The sequence below is a fragment of the Calypte anna genome, chromosome 3 (genome assembly GCF_003957555.1).
Source record: "Calypte anna isolate BGI_N300 chromosome 3, bCalAnn1_v1.p, whole genome shotgun sequence".
In the NCBI taxonomy this organism is placed as follows: domain Eukaryota; kingdom Metazoa; phylum Chordata; class Aves; order Apodiformes; family Trochilidae; genus Calypte; species Calypte anna.
The window spans coordinates 71573030-71593192 of record NC_044246.1 but is presented as its reverse complement, the minus strand read 5'-3'; the positions used below and the strand labels follow the sequence as shown (position 1 = coordinate 71593192).

The window sequence follows — 20163 nt, the reverse complement described above, 5'->3', positions numbered from 1 at the left end:
TGTAAATTAGTAGGTTTGTTAGAAAAATAAGGGCTGGAAAAGGATATATCGGAATGTGAAGAACTTGCCCATTTTCTTGGCTGCCTAACTTTTTGAGTTATGGGTATTTTACTTCTTTGCCAAGCCAAATTTTTACTAAAGATGACTGCAACAGCACCTGAGCACTGTGGTTACCAAGCTTTTTAGCCAATGCCTGTTGGGCTTGCTGTGGAGAATGCCAGACTCCCTGGTATCTGCTGATGTTGGAGAGCAATGTCTATGGTGGGCTCCTCCTTGCTGCTGGGCAGAAGTGTCAAGCAGCTCCAGTAAGGGGCACAGCCAAACCTGAATACTCACCCAGTCACAAGGGCTGTGCCTGCTCAAAGTAAACATTACTGGTTTAGTAAAGAGCTTGTGACAAGTAAGACACACTGATAATGACTGCAAGATGTTCTGCTGCTCTGCTCTTAACCTGATTTTATGAATTTTCCTTAATCATGTTGGCAGAAAGGTAAAATACAAAGTCTTGTACTATGCTGCTGTGTTTTGTTCTGGCTTAGACCAGTGTTATTACAAGCTGCTCCTAGGAGCACCCAGGCCTTTGTCTTGCGCAGTATGTCTGTTTCAAATTAACATTTTCATTACTGTTGTATTGCCTCAAAGGATAGTGGTGTTTTTACTGTTACCAACCTAGAGGAAGTGCCTTACTAATTCTCCTTTTGTACAGACGTACTGAAGTTTTGTTGCTCTGAAATGTGCTGCTTTTAGTTCTTCACAGAAAATGTGTTGTTACTGGTTCCAAACACAGGTACTTTGTCATACTGATGTGCTCTTGCTATATATAATATAGCATTTTACAAATAAATTTAACTTAGGTAACTTCTCATTGAAATTATTTTTAAAGGTGAAGAGCTGACATTTTTACAGCTACTTTTCCTTTTGTTTCGTGCCCTTCTCTGTCCAGAATTCCTCTGTGGCAGCTGCCTAACAAGGACTAAATACATGGTGAGGCACAGCTGAAGGCTCTGAGGAATGGATGCTTCCCTTACACAAGCACATCACATGTTCAGTGTAGCTGTACTGGGGCCCACAGCTCACAGGGCTCCTGCTGCTTCTGTCCCCTGCTGGAAACACTGCATGATACATTTTTCCCATCAGTTCTCCATTAAGGGGTTACCACTTTCCTTCACCCTTCCTGCATAATTGGCAGGGGAAGTCAGTCCATATCCCATCTCTGGCAAAACAGTAAGTTTAAAAACAGACAGACAGACACATACCCTCAAGCCAGGAGGCATGGCAGAACAGGGTCTACTTGACAAAATCATGTTTAGCCTACCTGCATAAACACTGTAGTCAGCTGAATCTCTGCCAGGAGTTGGGCAATTAGAATAATTATCAGTTACACATTGATTCTGTTTCATGCTTCTACACAAATCAGTTATGCCATGGGAGAGCTGCCTTATCAAGATTAAATTATGGGGCCTGAGACAGCAATGTGACCACTGAATACAGGAAAAGTTTATGGGTTCTGAGAATGAACGAGATTGAGTAATAATGTATATCAATATGGTGAACAGATCTAGAAAAGGTCAAGGCAAAAAGGGCAGCACAAGTTTCACATGGCAGTTAGATAAAAGTTTGCCTCACCATTTCAGGACTTAACCAAAACATCTGGAAAATAAAAGCTCCAAGATTTAAAAACTGAACATACTGATTGCTGTTCCTCTTATCCAAAGAGTAAGGGGTGTTCTGCAAAAGTCTCACCTACATTCTTAACATGGTTTTCATGCAGAAATAACCTAAGCGGTATTAGTATCTCTTATCCACATCTTAACAGTTACAAACAAGACTGAGTAAATAGGAATCAGAGGCTTTTCTTAAAGGAAAGGACCTTTTTTTAAAATCATGCATCCTGTGTGAGCTTTTACAGAAAAAACAGTTGCTACATACCAGTTCAAGTTCAAGTGTAATTTACCAGTAAAGGAATGTGGGCAGAATAACGATTAGAGATAATTTATTTTTTACTAATTACATCAATCACTGTTTTTCCACGTGCATGTCCTCCTTCCAATTTCAGAAAGGCTTTTGGAACTTCAGAAAAAGAGAAGACTTGATCAATAACTGGTTGAATCTACAGAATAAAGAAAAAGTCATGGTATTAGGAATAAAATTAGTCACATTCACACTTCAAAACTTGAGGAAGAAAGCTGAGGGGGGAGGATTTCTTTCTTGTATTTAGGGCAGAAGTTGCCAAATGATGCAGTCATTAGCTTTAAACTTTTTGCAGGGATCCCTCTCCAGGCAGGAGAAAGTTTTCTGCTGTTTTTTGCCCAAGTGTGGAAACATCTCTACTACTCACAGTTCAGTGCCCTCACCTGGGACTCTTAATAAAGTCACCATGCAACGCTTTAACTCCCTGTAAAAGCTGACACTGTGGTTCAACTCTTTGTTGTCCATAATACACTAAGAAGGAACATTTTTTTTCTCATATTTCTCTACTGTTTTTCTTGTTAAACCAAAGAATTTTCAAAAGGTCAGATGCTTTAAAGATATCTATGAATCTATTGCCTATCTGCATCAGTACACACCTCAGTACCCTTCAAAGACTTGGCCACAAATGAAGAACAAAAAAACCAACCAACCAAAAAAAAAGTCCACATTTGTTGCGGAATCATTTAGATATACATGGAAACTCAGCCACTGTGTATTCCAACAGGCAGACATTAAATCCAGCTTGCATCTACAGTTGTTCTTGCATTAATCTTGTAGAGTAGCCCTCTGTAATTGTTTTAGACTATTTTCTAATAATGAAGGCTAAACTACCCTATTCACTGTCCCTATTATTAACTAAGGAACCCAAAAAACCCTGCAAGAATTTTCTTTATACATCATAGCATACTGACAGAGGCAGAAGAAATCCCAGCTGCTTCTGAAAAATACTTTTCACTGCTGGTCCAAGGGGAGAGACCTTTTCCTATCAGCAAGTTCTGAGTCAGCCTTCCAAAGCCCTAAATAAGATCTGTGTACAAAAGTATCTCTCACACCTCCTCCCAAAGATCCTACCTCCCCTGAGGTTGGTTTCTTACCTTGGATCCCCTAACACCATCCCAATGCATGCACTTGCATTGATGAACTGACCCTAATCCCCTCATCTTAGGAAAATATCGACAGCAGAGGAGTCTGCAGTGATGAAGACTGGAAGGAACAAAGATCAAAAACCCGTATTTACTGTGCTAGAAAAAAGATCCTTGTTACTTGTGTCAGTGAAAAAAATATCTTCAGGCTTTTTCCTCATGGTCACTAGCATGAATACTATCTTGTTAAATACTCCAGAGCCAGTAACTGCCCTCTTACTGGTAGGACATGCATCTTGCTGAATAGAAAAGGAATACACCAGTAGTAAGGACACAATTTGCCAGCATTGGTACAGTGCTGTCTTTCAAAAGGCTTGCTTACTTGTACCAGAAGGCAAAGGGTATGTACTGGGACATGCTGATTAGAAGGTGAATCTGCAGCACTACCATGGAAATTTTTTCACATACACATATTTTCCAAACAGCAGCACTGACCACCCAGAACCCTCCCCATCAGCACGACAAACGCAATCTGGTAGCTGTCCCTGTTTGTGTAGGTTCTTTTCTCAACTCCCCTAATTTTCTATTTATTCACACACAGTGCCTTGCCTTGAAGTCCAGTCATTGCACTAAAATAACTGCTGGGTTTGCTGATATTATAAACAGTCATTCGAGACATCAATAGTCTAACTATTACACTGCAGTATCTCCTAATCTTATCCCTAAATTTTCCTTTTTATTTTGTCAAGGCAAACTTAGCAGTTTGCATGGCAGAAAAGTAGGAATGAGTGAACCTCCTGCAAAGAAAAAGTTAAAATTAGCAGCCAAACCTCTGTAAGCATGACTGCATAAATATATTCACTCAGTGCCTTAAACTTGCCATGATGCTGAGTACAAGGTTGGGTAATTTCATCCCCTTGTTCTGCCAGGGCAAACTCTGTAAACAAACCTCTAGCAAAGTGCTTAGTAACACACAGCAGAGGAGCCACAAAGATACCGTGTAACTCTGCTGCTCAGCTGAGGAAGAAATAGGGGGCATGAATCACCAAGGCAAGATCACCTTTGGTCAGCATCCAGCACAGAATGGAAATGGCATCTCAGGCACCAGCGAAGTCAGGACATATACCCAGGGCAGCAAAAACACTGAATGAAACAATGGTTTTGGGTAAAACAACACCCGAGTAAACTGCAGCTGCTGTGACTATCAGCAGAAGGAAGGTGCTGCTGATCAGTAGTGCCTGTTTTGAGAAGACCAACTCTTGTTTTCATAGCAGAAGCTTGGGGAGAAAAAAACAACACAGTAACCTTGTTGAGCTAAGCACAAGTGCAGTACTTGTACAAGTACTTATTGTTAACAGCAGTTACATACAAAGCTCTGCCTCAGTTAAAAAAAATTAAAAAAGAATACAGAACCTCAGGCTGGTGGAGCATGGACATAGATGCAGGGCAGGGCAAGAGGCTGGAAGGGGTGGGAAAGGTATTTGGGGAAGAAAGCAGCACAGCAGTATAAGGGATGTGCAGCACAAGGGAATCCAGGGAAAGGCAGAAGTTAATTTCAGATGTGTGCAGCAACTGAGAAAAAAATGAATGCGGCACTTTGAGTTTTGCTGCTTACAGTCATTTATTGTGGGGTGCAGCTTATAACCCTGACAGAACGAGGTATATTGCATCCTCAGACTATTAGGGAAAGTTCAAAGCATTGCATTTGAAAAGTGGTGACACAGGGATTCAGAAGAACCCTGAATTCAGCCTCACAGTTCAAAATACTGTGTGTGCTGCAGCCACCAGACTCAAAGCCCATCTGCTACATTGATGTAACCTCTAACACCATTTAAATGCTGGCTTTAGGCAGTGCTATAGAGAGACATGAATACTAAATTGATGATCCTGACAATCTAGAGCATTAATTTTATCTGGCTGGCTGGTCAGTCCCATTGTTTGAATAACCCTGAAAGGGCTGACCATGTTGCAGCACAGTGATTCACTCAGCCTGTACCATAATCCACTGACTAAGATAAAAATTCTTCCTGTGAACAGACAAACAAGCAGGGGAGCGTCTACTGTTTGTTGAATGTGTGATAATAAATGGAGATTAACTGGATAATAAAAACACTGCCTATTTACAGCCACACATCAGTTCCTTGCCAGAGAACACCTATTTGTTCAGGGAAAGGGATTAAACTAAAGTCTGGGAGAGAAAGGATTACACACACACGCATTGAAATGTTTATCTGCAAACAGATTGGGCCTGAAAAGTATTTTCTTCCTCTTCATTCTCACTAATGCAGGACATACTATAGAAATGAATCTCAGGTCTCTTGAACTCATGTGTTTGGCAAAATAAAGAGCAATTGCTGATGCTGATGAAGGGTAACCTACATAGGGCACAGAAGTGGCATCCCAGCCAAGCCAACTCTGATTGCAGCAGGCAGTGAACACGTACTGGCAGGAGCTGACTGGTCAGTAAGAACACACTCCCGCTAATTGCCAAATTCAAGCCAACCCTTGGGGTTCCTAATTTCTGTGGTAGCAAGGACACAGTCTGAATTTACCTGGAAGGGACAACGAAGATGGCCCTGAGCCTCCCCTTAGCAACAAGCTGCTGCAATGAGTGTGAAGCTGCTTCCTGCCGCTGGAGGGAGAGCCAGAGCCTTGAAATCCTCAGGAGAGCGACCAAGAGAACGAACCTCAGAGGCCCGCAGAGCAAGGACAGTCCAAAACAGGAGGGAAAGCACGTCCCCTCACTCCAAAATGCAATGACAACATCTTGGCTCTCTCCTCACTTTGTAAAGGGTGGCTGTGGGCTGTGTCAGGGCAGCCGTGCTGTGCAGAGTGCCCCCTCCCAGCACACACACACACACACACACACACCAGTGGCACCACAGTAAGCAGACACCAGTCTGCCTGTGGTTTCTGTTTGCCCTTCAGGAAAGGTTCTTGCATGTGCACAGAATGGGAGTTGTGATATGCTCCAGCAGATCTAAAGGTCCTCTTGGAGGACTTGCTGCAGTGGAAAAGACCTACTGGCTGCTTTGAGTGAGGAGACAAAAGCTGTCTTCCTCCAGAAATTTCCACCATGCTCACATACCCATGAGTGCAAACGCAGAGCTTGATATTCTCTGGCCGGCAGTGAGACTCCCTCCTATGTCAACATGAGACTTGAAGAGAAGTCATTACAAAAACCGGTCCCTGTCCTGTAACTAAACATTTAGTTACTTTACTGTTATCTCATGGAAAAAAAGTCTGTTTTAAGGACACTGCTTTTTGTGTTGTTCCTTCCCTTCAGCTGAGCATCTTCTCTACTGTATGCAAATTCAACTTGGGAATTTGTGTACAATCTCAATCCACCCATTACTTCATCATTCCTTCATCTTAAAATGCCATGCAATGATGTATGCAGCAATTCCTATTTTTGTCATCATTAGGTTCTAGGGTAAACCCTCACTGAAGACAAAACCTGAAGTTGTTACTGTCTGAACAGCTGACTCTGGTCACATGTTGTAAAGGTAGCTACACAACTTTACAGTACTGTATTTTTGATTAATTCATATTTCAGAGAACATACATTTTCATCCAAAAGTATGTTAAAGGACATGAGGCGTGTGATATTTCTGTCCCAAATGCCTAGCAGAAGTAAAAATGGTCCAACATTCCAGTCTCATACACCCGTGAGAATAGTGGTGCAGTAGTTAGGACACAGGAGTGGAAGGTATGGGTCTTGGGGTCTGCTCCCTAGTCATCTTATAAACAACTGTATTACCAGGTTTTGTTTGCTTTTCAAGCTAAGGTACCTTGTATGAGTTATTTATACACAGCAGCCAATAGAAACTCATGAGTATCATCTACAAGTATTAAAATCCTAGAAGATAAGTCCCAGTGAAGCAGGCTGTCAGGGTGTGCCTGGGAGTGCAGGAGAGGCTTAGAATATCTCAGGTTCATTAATTGGCCCTGGCAGGACAACTTTTACAGGATGCAATGAAGAGGAGTAAGAAATTGGAGCAAGCCCAGAACTGCAGCACGTGCCTGCCAAGCCCAAGCTTAAATCAGTAGAAATGAGGAAGATCCTGGGTTTAGCTGCCTACTGAACCATGCTGAAAACCAACTAAATAAAGGAAAGATCACCTGTCTCCTGGAATCCCCCTAGCAGTCATGTTGATGGCCGTTGTTTTTCTAAAAAAAAAGTGCAAGTTTTGAAACTGAGAATGGAGAAAGATGGTCATTGGAACTAGTGTGAGTGGCTAAGGAGAGTAGAGAGAGGGACTGATCATTAGTCAATCCAGACATTTAAGAACAGAATTACTACCCCAGCGTTCTTTTTCAGACAGTGAGATTAAAGCAGGCACCTCCCAAAGGCACATCACCTTGGGGACCTTAGGACTGGAATTACTGCAGAGAAGGCCACATCTAGAGATGCCAGATTTGGAGAAGGATCAAGAACTAGATACAAATCTGCAACCATTTTGCAATAAGGACCAGGGAAAAAGTTCCTTGCAGAACAGTAACAAGAACTGGGAGCAAATCAATACACACCGGGGTCAGGATATGGAGTCAAGAAGGTTTGATAACCTGTGCCAGCAGAAGGAATGTAAGCCATCTTAACTCATGGCCATCCAAACAATTCAAAAGCCAAGGAATGTCCAAGTGGATGACATTTGTGTTATTTGCTTCCTCAATGTAGTCTTCCTCAAAAGAATAGAAAAGAATTGAATTCCACATTTTAACAGGGCATGTCACAGCAAGTAACCCAAGGTGGATAAAGAGCATTAGCCCTCTGTACAAGACAGAGAAATTATGATAGCAGAAGGTTATGTGATTTGTACAGCACTGCACAGGAAGACAGCAGCAGTGCCTAAAAGCATCCTCTCCTCCAAATCACAACAGCAGGTGCTGAGTCCAAAGCACCTACCGTCTTCAGCAAAATGTATAACCAACACTACACACAAATTACCTTAATATAGGCATACAATTGTTTTTCCTTATGTGTGCCTATGCAAATAGCACTAAAAAGCATCTATTCACTTCATGATCAGAGTCTCTTGTCCTTCAGCCTTCCTTCTGCAAAACCAAGTTGCACCCATCAGCCCATCTGATGCAACTCTGCTCTGACGGGCCACCTGAAATACTGCAGACAAACACCTGCATTGCATTTAAAGGGCACTGAATTGAAATTTAAATTTCAAATATCTGGAGGGATGCACATTAACTGACATCCTATCGTGGTCCAGCAGGAACATACAACATCCCGAGTGCTCCCCCTTAGGATGCTATGAAGTCTTTTCAGCCTGCCTTCCTCCATCAGGCTTCATAAAAGGCAAAGGAAATGCTCAGTTGTAAGTCAGACAAACTTATGTAGTTATAGGAGTTTGGTATATTTTTACCGAAGAATAAACAGGACATCCTTGGAAAGGAGCAAAAAGTTAAAACAAGCTGCAAAAATGAAGACCACCAATGTTAAATCCACAACACTGACCACAAATACATCTAATTCCTAACAAGCCTTTCAGTGACAATGCTGGCAGCAGAGACCAGTGACAATGCTTCAGCAAACAGTGTGCCAGCAAATCTGTGTCCTGAACTACAGGCTCTATTGATTTCAGTTCTTTAGATAAGAACCTTATAATTCACCAGGAACGTTCCACCACAGAAAGAGATCCCCAGCTTCTGTCACATGCTTCATCAACTCATTTGGAGGAGCCCAAGTTAAGACAGTCCTTTCTGGATCATAATTAATCAACTCATAATTACTCCTCAAGAGGGGCTTCCCAGCAGTTCAGAAAGTTGCTAGTGTCTCTAAAATTTGATGGAGAAATACATGATCCACTCTGTGCACACTATGGTATCAGCAGCCCCCCAGCCCCTCAGTCTCACAATAGTCTCTTTGCAGGATGTCCAGCTGCAAGGCAGAGAAAACAACTCAAACTGAAAATGGTTTTACAGCCTCCGGAACCGAGCTGATGTGCAGGTAAATTACAAAAGGAAAATTTATTCTCCTCCCTTGCACTACCTGCTCATCAAATCAGCTCCTTTTCTTCACCATTAAAATAGGCCGTTCAGAGGATACCTTTACATAGCTGACATTTTGCAAATCTTTATTCCTTGCTGCAGAGATCTTCTATCTGAAAACCAAGTATCTTTAAACAAAATTCCCTTTATGTTTGTTCTGTAACCACTGAAGGATTGAGAATTCTTTTGCTTTTGCAAGGGAAGATGACAAATTCATCAAAACTAAAAATCTGTGTTGGTGCAAAATGACTAAGAGAGAAAAAACCTGACAAATCAAAATGACCTGTAGCTGCTTCAGGGTTATGCTCTTCAAAGTTTCACCTACTGCAACGTCATCTGTTTATCAGCTCTTTTTGATTTATTTAAACCCCCTCTCATGATTTACACTTTCCTGAAAAAAATTCTCATTCTCACACTCCAATTGCTCTCCTATCCACCTTCATACAATCTCAAAATTGAGATACCTATAACAGATTCACTGAAATTTCAAAATAACTCATCTGCATTATTCAAAAGTGTATTCACTCAAAACTAAGAAGTTCAACCACGTGAGCCCACTTCGCTGGCTTCCCTGAGTCTTCATGCTACACTTCAATTGCTTTGTGGGGTGGGGTTTTTATCGTTGGTTTGGTTTGGTTTTTAATTCTCATTTATTCTCTCCAATCCAAACATAAACATTTCTTTTCACTTAGTTATGGGAAATTTTGGTGCACTTTCTCCAGTAATTCCCCCCTTCCATTTTTCCAAACACCTGCTCTTCTGAATGGATGACCTGTTCATTCAAGAGAACTCTTGTGTCTAGACAATAAAGATCACAGTCTAATTAACATCTGTTCAAATGAAACACATCACGGTTTTACGAAATACGGGTGACAGCACAGCACAGGGTTACCTCCCCTTACAAAACAGAGTAAAATATGGCTAGAATAATGACTATGCTGATAAACAGTCTGACATAATGACCTGGTTTTAAACAGAAAATAAAAGACCAAGTAAACATCCTTGTCCTCATGATCATCTGACACGAAAAAGTACATCAGGACATTCATATATGTCTGACGTACTTTTTAAATGGCTCTACAATTCACCTGTCCAGATTATGAGGCTGAGAACACTGATTAAGCTCTATCTCTATTGCATAAACAAGTGTTTCCCAAGAGGCTTTCATGAGCATATTCTGCATTTGTTTTGCATACAAGGTAGAAGCAGAACACTAAACAAGATGTGAGTGGCTAAGAATCAGGACAAAAAGTAAAGAACAAAGCCATTTCTGTTTCTTAGACAATTATAATTTAGTAGTGTGATAGGATGCAAACACCACCTAGGGTTTCCTTCTTGACCAAAGGATAATGTCTACAGTACTGGACATAATGCAAAGCAGAGTGATGCAAAGGCATAGCCAGGAACACACTTCCCCACAGCTTATTTGCTGCTGCAACCTCTGTCTATGAGTAGGTAACTTCTTAGGAAACACAGACTTTCCACTGCCTGTGTCAGCAGCACACTGGTTGTGACAGAGGAATGGAAATGGCTGAATTTAGATTTATATTTTGATCTGCAGCACTGAGGTGGCAAACAGTAGCAAGTACAAGAGCAACTTATATATCCATCTCCAAAATCTGGAACATAATGTGTAGTGAAAAAAAGATATGAACACTCCAACTTTGAGAGGTCTAAATTCTACTAACATGTGCAAATTCTGAGCACAAGATGGCTGAACAGTCACAGCAGACTCTGCTTCCTCTTAAGCTTAAGTACTACATAGAGAGATTAACAGCAGCTGTCCACATTCTCTACTTTGGGAATTCTGGCAAAATCAATTTATCCAAAAGAGGACACTGCTAGCACTACAGCACAGTCCAGTAAGCAGGCAATTAACTGCTTGCTCTTGCACACATTTTGTAACAAGTTCATTAATATGAAAAGATCAGAAAGGCAGTAATCTACCTGCTTTTCTTCCCCCCCCCTCCCCCAAGCCCGCAAAGAGTTTCCCCAAGAGCTTATGCACACTCACAATACCCCAAGTCACTGTGCTGAATTAGCACAAACATACTCTGAAGCACTGAAACAATGAAACACAAGATTCTTGTCATCACTCTGCCCATGCAGATTTCTGTGACCTGCAATAACCTGAATGTTTTAATTTTGGGCAGGGCTCCTGATCATTCAGGCTGAGCAATTTTGCATATATAGATACACATAGATACACAGTTACGTTCATTCTGACCAAATGAACCAGAGGAGACCTCTTAAAACACAGGATTTTCAACACCAGAAGTCCTGCTCAATGATTCTCACTGGCAAAAATAAATCATCACTGGACAGTCCTTCCTCATAACTTAATAAGCTTTGTGTTTTTAAAAGCAGGTAGGGCAGAGAAGGAGAAGGCAGAATAGTCTTGAAGATTCCTAAATTCCATGCAAAAGGCAGAAGTTAGAAACTGGAGCAAGTAACTTCTTAGTTTTTCTCATGACCCTCATTTACCATTTTATTCTTTAATTGTGAACTACACCATTTTTGAGTCCAAGCAGCACCTCTTTCAGCACAAATACCAAAATAACCTTTACTGACATACCTTTCCAGAATCGACTAGTTCTGCTATTTCATCCAAACTTGGGCCACTTGGCATAAAAAATGCCCACCGATAATGGACTCCTTTTAAGAGATGCTGCAAGAAAGATCACAAATATATTTAAAAAATCACAAGAGGAATCTCAAATGGGAACAAAAATTAATGGCAGAAGCACTAGAGAAGTAATTTGGGGAAAAGACATGGAATTATATGCTAGTGTCTGAAAAAAATGTCACCTAAGCACATGGATTAAATGTACAGACAGGGATGCTGTATTACCACAATAGGATCAGAGTGAATTTTGTGTCCAGTTGCACAAGTCAGCTAGCTGAAAAACACAACCACCTTGTCTCAGCAGCTAGAAATGGCATTATTTATTATGTAAGAGAGAGATGGTGCTGTATGTTTATACACATTCACAAAGGGGGTGAAATAAACCCAGCAATGTGACATTTAGGACCTTCCATCTCCGTGTCTGTGATTAAATTTTCCACCATCACATCTGGCAGAGCCATCACCATCCATTGACAGATGGCAGCTCACATGAAAAGCATTTTGAGAGGATCTCACAAGCACAAGCCAAGAGCACCTCCTCTGAGTAAGGCACTACCAAAGTAAGAGCCATCAGCCACCAAAGAGATGATTTTTAATACGTGGCATACAATGCTCCCATCCACACTGAAAAATAATGTTACATTGTTTCTTCCCAGACTTCTAATTTTGGCTTTGAGCTTTCCTTTGAAAGTATTGGTGCAGGACTTAAAATCTCATTCAACCATGCCATCAGAGGAATACCATAGCAACTGCTTGAAAAGCATTCATCTGGGGAGCAAGTACACATGTTGAGAGAAAAAAGAGGGAAGTTCTAAAAAGCCTCACTGATCTGGCCCCTGGCAGAATGCTTTAAGATCCACTTATAAAAACCAGAAAAATCAGTATCACCATCCAGACATATGAATATGAAAGAGATGAAAAGCTTTCTAGCTACCCTCAACCATTATTATTATGTTCTAGTGCTGGAAAAGGATGAAGAGAATCAGTCATGGAACAACATTTTGAGAGAAAGCCTGACCAGCCTAAAGCAAGTAGCAAAATTCCCCTCACTTCAATGAGGCAGGGATTTGCTCTGTTTACTATGAAACATTAGCTGTCAGCAGGACTCACTAAGGAGGCCGTATAGAAAAGGCTGCAATGAAAAGCACAATAAGGAATCAGAACTTCAAAGCACCCCAAACTACCACAATTACCAATCAGCACCACTGTTTTTCAGTGCAAGACAGGCAGAAAGAACTAAAATGCCTATGAAGTGTACTTAATGAGGAAAATACAACAGATGCCTCCAGATGAGCCACACGACTAGCATCTGAGCCATGAAGGAAGCAACTAGAATAATACATGATATTAAATATATAAAATTTTGTTAAATACCTTAACAGTTTTGGAGCCAACAGTAACTCCTGTTTGTAACATGCCATCAGCCACTCCAAGTTTGTCCATATTGATCAGGAAGGGTGTCACTAAGGTAACATATGTTGCTCCCGACCATTTCTTCAGGAGATCTAGAGCCCACTTCTCAGTGGATCCACCAACATTATCTAGGATGAAATCAAATCTGCAGACATGTAAAAACCAGGCTTAAAATCACAACATGGGAAAAATAATTTAATCATAATTAAGCTAATTATATCAGAAATTGATTCAAGTTTACATGTCTCTCAAATGCAATAATCTGCCTGCAAGATAATGGCAGGAAAGTCTCAAGACTTCAGCCAAATCCCAGCTTTACTGTTCAATGGGGCTTAAATTTACAGCTTACTGATGATTCATTGCACAACAGCCATGGGCTATTAATATACATAACTTAAACTGCATTTAAACCCCAAAAAGCAGACTCTTAGATGCACAACTACATTCTCCACTTGCTTAAAGCCTTCTAGTGCTCTGTCTCTTCAGCTCTACCACTGAGACTACTGGAACAGCCTTGAGTCTGGTCCCAGGACAGAACAATATGGTATGTGCGTGTAAATACTAATTTGGACTCACACCCTGACTAGGAAAATCTCCTGTACATGCTGTACTCAGGTGTCAGTCAGTTCAAGTGGCCAAAGTTACATAAACATGTTACTAACCCTTATCTCCTCACATCTTTTCTGTGACCCAATTCTCAGCATCACTTACAAAAGGCTTTTCTGACCTCTTTATTTGTTTTGGGGCCATCTTGCCTCTATTCCCAGCTCTTTTCTTTGCATTCACCTATTCAACATAGAACTTAACAATGCAAAGGGTCTAAAACCTTCTCCCCATGGAATGGGTACATGCAGTCGCTGACAAGAAGCCACAGTTTCAGTGTTCCTTCTCATTAGTCTTCTCATATATGTTTCTCATGTGAGCCTGTAAAGGCTGGATAGTGCAGCAGGGAGCTATGCACCTATTATATTAGATGCACAGCTCATTCTCATTTCCATCTGTAAATCTCCAGTAATCAGCAGATCACAACAGATTTGTATATACACACAAATCTAATCTAAATAACCTACAAATAAGAGGGAAAATACTTAATGCAAGTTAAACAGAAAAGTTCACATCCTTGGGAAGACAGTTTTCCTGCCTATCTTCCAAGGATGTGATTTCATGTTAAAGTTCAGTGAACGTAACAGCTGCCAGCAAGAGAAACTGAAATAATGAAGAATAATGCTCCAGGTAAAACTATCTCACTCTAGCATCCAAAGAGTCAGTACAGCTGAAAAGGGAAGTAGGAACAGTCCTCTCAATATACCCGACTGATCAGTGTAACTGTTTCATAAAACTGCAGCCCAGGGCATTGCTGTTGGTATCTCCCAAAAAACCAGGGTCACTTACTAGAATAGGTGCTTAGCATTTCAGATGCTGAATTGCACAAAGGTAAATTTAGCACTGCTTGCAAACTGATAAGTTAGTTGCTGCATGTCCTGCCCACACAGACAGTGCCAGTACCCTCACAGTTGACTGCAGGCCTGCTGAAAAATCACACCACAGTTAAAGTGCCTTCTTAGCACAGTAAGACTCTTCCATAGATTGAACAGCTTCTGTTTCCCCTCTCAGAAAGTTAACTCAATCTAGCAGTGTAAGTATCATATTCAAATACAAGTCACAGTAGACTAAGTTGAAACAGATGGAAAGATAGCAAAAAATAGTTCAGTTCTAGAGAAAACCCCCAAGCTAGTTGAAACATAACTGCTGCAACAAGATAAGTGTGATTGCTATCAGAGGCAGCCCTACCAAGTGCTACAGAAAAGAAATTTACTCCCAGTTGAGTTACACAGTGGCTAAAGACCTTCAGGAAAAGACCTATGCTTCATGACACAGCTCTTCCCTCTGGAAGATCAATTTTATTATTTGCTAGCCTCACACAAAATTCCTGACACTTAGTTTAATTTATTCATGCTTTGTGAATGTTCCAAGATCCTTGGATGGAAGCTGACAAAACTGTTCAAATCACAGTCATTGAAGAGAAGCATGTGAAAGTGAGCTTGCCTGCACATGCCCAATTAATTGGCTTAGTGGCACAATGAAATCTGTGCTTGGGATATTCGCTTGGCACACTGCATTCAAAAAATGGTTGGGATGAATTTGCTTCACAAAGTAACGTTTTAGAATTGAGAAAAAAGAAGAAAAAAAAAAAAGGCGGGAGTTCTGACAGACTGGAGTCAAGCAATCAAAAGGCACAAGGCCTGACTGCCAACTCCTTCATCTCAGTATTAAGCAACACAAATACGTACAAGGGTAACGTTTTAAGTTTCTCTTCCAGATTTCCAGATTTGTAATCAATCACATCATCTGCTCCAAGCTTTTTCACCAGTGTGCTGGCATCATGAGAACAAACCGCTGTCACGTGAGCACCCCAGGCCTTCACTAGCTAAAAACAAGCACAAAAAAAGAAATCCAAAGCTTAAAATTTAATGAAACATTGAGAACAACTTAGAAAGACAAAATATCATTATATTTATATAACAAGAGCACACCTTTAGTAGGGAGCACGGAAACTCAGTATAACCAACACAGTATAACCTGTTATGCATGCCACAAATAGTGGTTAGAATTTTTCCATATTTAAGGAGGTTTTGGAGAGGAAGGATTTGGTGTGGAGAAAGGAGGGGGTTTTTTAATGCTATTTAGAGACATCAGCTCTCAGTATAAAGAAGGCTTCAAATAAAAATACTCAGTTTACCATTTGAATATGTCAGCTAAATATATACCAAGAGGTATTGTCCCAAGTTACCCACCCACAAAACTGTTACCAGATCAAATACTACATATTTTAAATATTTAAAATTTAAAATATTTTATATTCCTACCTGGTCAGTAAATATTTCACAAATCTATTTCACTGTAATTACCTTGAATATTAAAAATGAGAAAAATAAGGAAGCCATCTCTGATTCACTACAGGGAGGATGTCAGGTTATTTTCTACTTCAAAAGCAAAGTAAAGGATTTTTTGCTATTTGTGTTTTTTGTAATCCCTTTTTTCCATTGACAGTAATATTTTTAAAATTTATTCTGGATTAATTAATGTAGTTTAACCAGAATTAATCAGATAGAAATCACAACTGTGACCAGTAGCTGGTCAGCCCTCCATGACTGATCTAATTTAGCCACCTGCTTTATCATGGATCAAGCAAAAGGCATATCACTAAAAAGTCTCCCATCACTCTCTTTAAAACCACTATGTTTATAGTCTACTAAGACGGAATGCAAAGTGATGCAATCACCCAACTTCTGTCTTTTTTCATATTCTCAAGAGAAAGCTGTTTTCAGCATGACATGACACCAATTAGAATCAAAATCCCCCAATTAAATGAGAGAACATGAAAAGAGGATGTTCCACAATCAGTGGATCAATAAATGAGCATGTTGACTCTCCAAAGCTTAGAGCTACTGGAATGAAGACAGGCAAAAGGGCAGCAGGGCAAAGACAATGAGGGAAAGTTAATCTAAGCTACTCTGATTTACATACACTGCACATAAAAGCCTCTTGTATCAATTGGCCACCTACAACAGTTACAGATGATGATACTTTCTCTATCATTTTATCTCCTCATACATCAAGTTCTTTTTATATTTATGGAGCAGAGCTGCCTGAAAAATAATGAAAACATGCTACATATTTCAAATTACAAGAAGAGATTATCTGCACCCAAAATGTGAAATGTGATCTCTCATGACTCACAAACTACTTTCTTCTCAAGTCCCTTCCTACTTTAAACTATTACAATGTAACAAATGTAAAGTAATCAATCTGAAAATATTTTGCTTTTGCAAATACTGATCAGATTGATTGGACAAATCAATCAGGAGCTTCATATTTCACTATTCCTTCCTTCAATTTATTTTCTTTTTTCATATTGAATACTTGGAAGATGCCTCCTGAACATGCTGGTTTATATTACCTGTACAGCAAAGGTACCAACTCCTCCTGAAGCTCCTAATATTAATACTCTGTAAGAGAAAATGAAAATACATTAAATCGTTCTTTAAATAAACTCTACAGTAACTTTGTACTCTAAGGCTTCTCATACATCTCTAGCAGTAAATTATTTTAAGCAGAAGATTGTATTTGTCATTCAGTGTTATTTTGTGGTTATCTCTTCCAATAGCCAATAATGTGACTTAACATTGCTGACCATCTTTCCTGTGCCAAGACCATTATCTTGGCACAGACAAAGAGGCTTCCTCAGATGTGCTTTCCACTAAATCCAGGCAGTGGAGCTGTCAGGCAGTAACATTTATCACCCAAAAACCCCTGTCTGTGTCCTCACTTCCCCGAGCATAATTGCTTAGTTTGGGATAAAACCAGTGTCTCCCAGACTGCACTTTCATATCTGCCAAAGGAAAAAAAAAATTGATTCACCAACATTTTGCACAAATTGGTGTGATCTGAGAAAAAGTAGTTCAGTATCACATTATTTAGGGAGACAGGGAACTTCAGAACATATAGAACATACTTTTTCCCATATTGCATAATATTTACCTAAAAGAAAGACACAAATACAATGAATTAACCTCATTATAACCAAGCTTAAGTTCTATTAAATTAATGTATCTTCCTTTTTTTTTTTTTTTAAAAAAAAAGATAGTCCATCTCAATGAGACCCTGCAAATGCCAGGCTGTGGAAACTGACACACAAGCAAGAAAATTAAAGAGTATATTACAAAACTGTTAGCAAGTTAGAGTTCATTTTAGCACACTGCCCTAAATTTCATAAAATAAATGCAAGCTTGGTTGTGTGAGAACCTTACACCTAGCAGCCTAACCACTGTTCAAAAATTTCATCCAGGTATCTTATTAAATAACTAAATTTCATAAAGTGAATTGGCAAATCAGCCCTGCAGCTGAAGTTACAAAGAGTGCTTGGACTTCAGATTCATTTGCTAGTTCGAGGACAAAAAGAAGATCCAAAATGAAGTCTTGGCATAGGACTGGGGAACGTCATGTTTCTGAGAACTTCTGTTTGCCAGAAAAGAAATCAGTATCTTCAGAAGCTGGTGATGTTCCCATTTTAAATCATATTGTGCTGGATGTTGAGGGAAATTGCTTTTTACAGTGTACTATACAATCTGGAGTCTCAGTTTACAAAAATTCTTTGAAGTAACCTAAGAGACTTGGCTTTGGTCACAGTATCCATTTTAAAATGCTTCCTCTTTTGTAACTGATCAGATTCTGTTCCCTCCTATTTCACTGATCCAAAGTGCAAAATTCAGATGAAGAATTTGAAACCAAAACGTCTGCAGCTTTTAAATCTGCCAAAAAGTACTTATCTTCAGAAGCATGCTTCTAACGACAGATGCCTGAAGCAACATTCATGTTTAGATTTTATTACACATGAAACAGGGATGTTACACTCAAGATTCTGGGCTAAGCCCATCTTTATCCTTACAAAGGACAGTCACAATTAAATCCTTTAAAAAAAAACATTGCCAAACTGCCTTTCCAATTTTACTTCTTGCTTAAAAGCATTTCTTCTGCTATGATGCTGGAGACAGATGTTATTTTAAAATGTACATTTTGCAACATTTTAGGTAATATTTCCAGTTTGGGGAAGCTGCATGGCAAGAACTTTCTTTTATTTTCCCCTTCAGTAGAAGTCCTTGAGATTCTTAGGTAAAAATACTTTCCAGAGTTGGTTTGTTCCTATGTAACATGGGTTATTTTCTACCAAACTTTCTAATTATTAAAACTCTCTCCACATATTGTGACTTTGAGAAAGCTTTTCACTTCAGACACAGATTATTTCAGTACAGGAGATCCACGTGCCACAGAGCTCCACAGATCAGTATTTTTACAGCACTGATGTGAGCAAGGGAGCAGAGAAGCATTTGAAGGTACAAGACCTGTTAGGACAGTGCTGAAGAACTACAGATGGTGGAAAGTGCCAAAAGAGGCACAGTTTTATTTGCATTGCCTTAGGAAAACACAGCCAGGAGAAAATATTTCAGAGAAATCACCTGTTTCACTGCAAAGGTGAGCTCAGGAGTAAACTAACATACAAGAATGTGCACAAGGGACCAAACTAATGAATTATCTGACCTGAATAGAGATCAAACAGAACCAATTCTCTCAAAAGAACAAACCATATCTTCATACCCCAGCCTTGGCTCCCTTCTGACAGAGGAACACAATTCAATCCATCATTCACCAAGCCCCATATGAGGTTATAGTGGTTCAAATGATCAGAGTCAGCAGATCTCTCCCGATGAGCTTATCAAGGGATTTTGAGTTTAGCCCTTCTCTCTCTGTTCCCTGCCTGGAACTATGTATGGTGTGCTCAGAAACCAGCAGGAGAGAGCTGGGACTTGTTTCAGCTGTGCCCCACCTCACTAAAAGACACAGGGGAGGGGAGATGGTATTCAGATCAAAGACTAACATTTTCTCCAGATTATAAACAAGTGAAATTTTTCAGTGACTCATCTACGTGCCAAATACAAAATATTATATTTATGGAATATGTGTATATATACTGTATATATAAAAAAATTAAATTCCACTTGGTTATGGAAACAAAATGTCCCTAAGAGATTTATTCCCGTATCAGAAAGCATTATCAAGAAGTTTTACAACCTCCACTCACTTTGTACTTCTCAACAGATAAAACGACCAAATAACATTGGAAAGCTACCATCACATCAGTCACTCTCTGCTGCTTCCACAGTTGAATAATTTTAGATAGGAAACATCATAATTTTAGAAGTATGCATCATAATTTTATAAGCACACTAAAATGCTTTTAACAACAGAGTAATTATTTATTTGGAACATAAACATAAATGTTAATAGTAAAGACAATATATAAATGCAGTTTGAATTTCACTTTTAACAATCTGAATGCTTACCTGAAGACTGGAAAGATCCTTTAAACAAGGCTAGCCTATCAATCTATCTTTAGGCTAATTCTACTTACATCTGAAAGGTAAGATAATAATAAGTCTAAATACTTAAAAATAAAAAGGAAGAAAATATAGCTAAGATTTTATCACTAGCTGGAAGTTAAATTCACTT

The 20163-nt window shown here is 39.6% G+C and overlaps 1 protein-coding gene across 1 annotated transcript in view; it reads right to left on the bottom strand.

Annotated features, from left to right (window-relative positions):
* Nucleotides 1–1976: 1976 nt before the first annotated feature.
* Nucleotides 1977–20163, bottom strand: part of RTN4IP1 (reticulon 4 interacting protein 1) — a 22578-nt gene continuing 4391 nt past the window's right edge. Inside the window, exons 5-9 of the mRNA XM_008503981.2 lie at nucleotides 17057–17105; nucleotides 15387–15523; nucleotides 13057–13240; nucleotides 11632–11724; nucleotides 1977–2110 (exon numbers count right to left, since the gene is read on the bottom strand). Coding sequence (XP_008502203.2) covers nucleotides 1994–2110; nucleotides 11632–11724; nucleotides 13057–13240; nucleotides 15387–15523; nucleotides 17057–17105 — 580 coding nt within the window. The 3' untranslated portion in view covers nucleotides 1977–1993. The remainder of the gene's footprint in view (nucleotides 2111–11631; nucleotides 11725–13056; nucleotides 13241–15386; nucleotides 15524–17056; nucleotides 17106–20163) is intronic.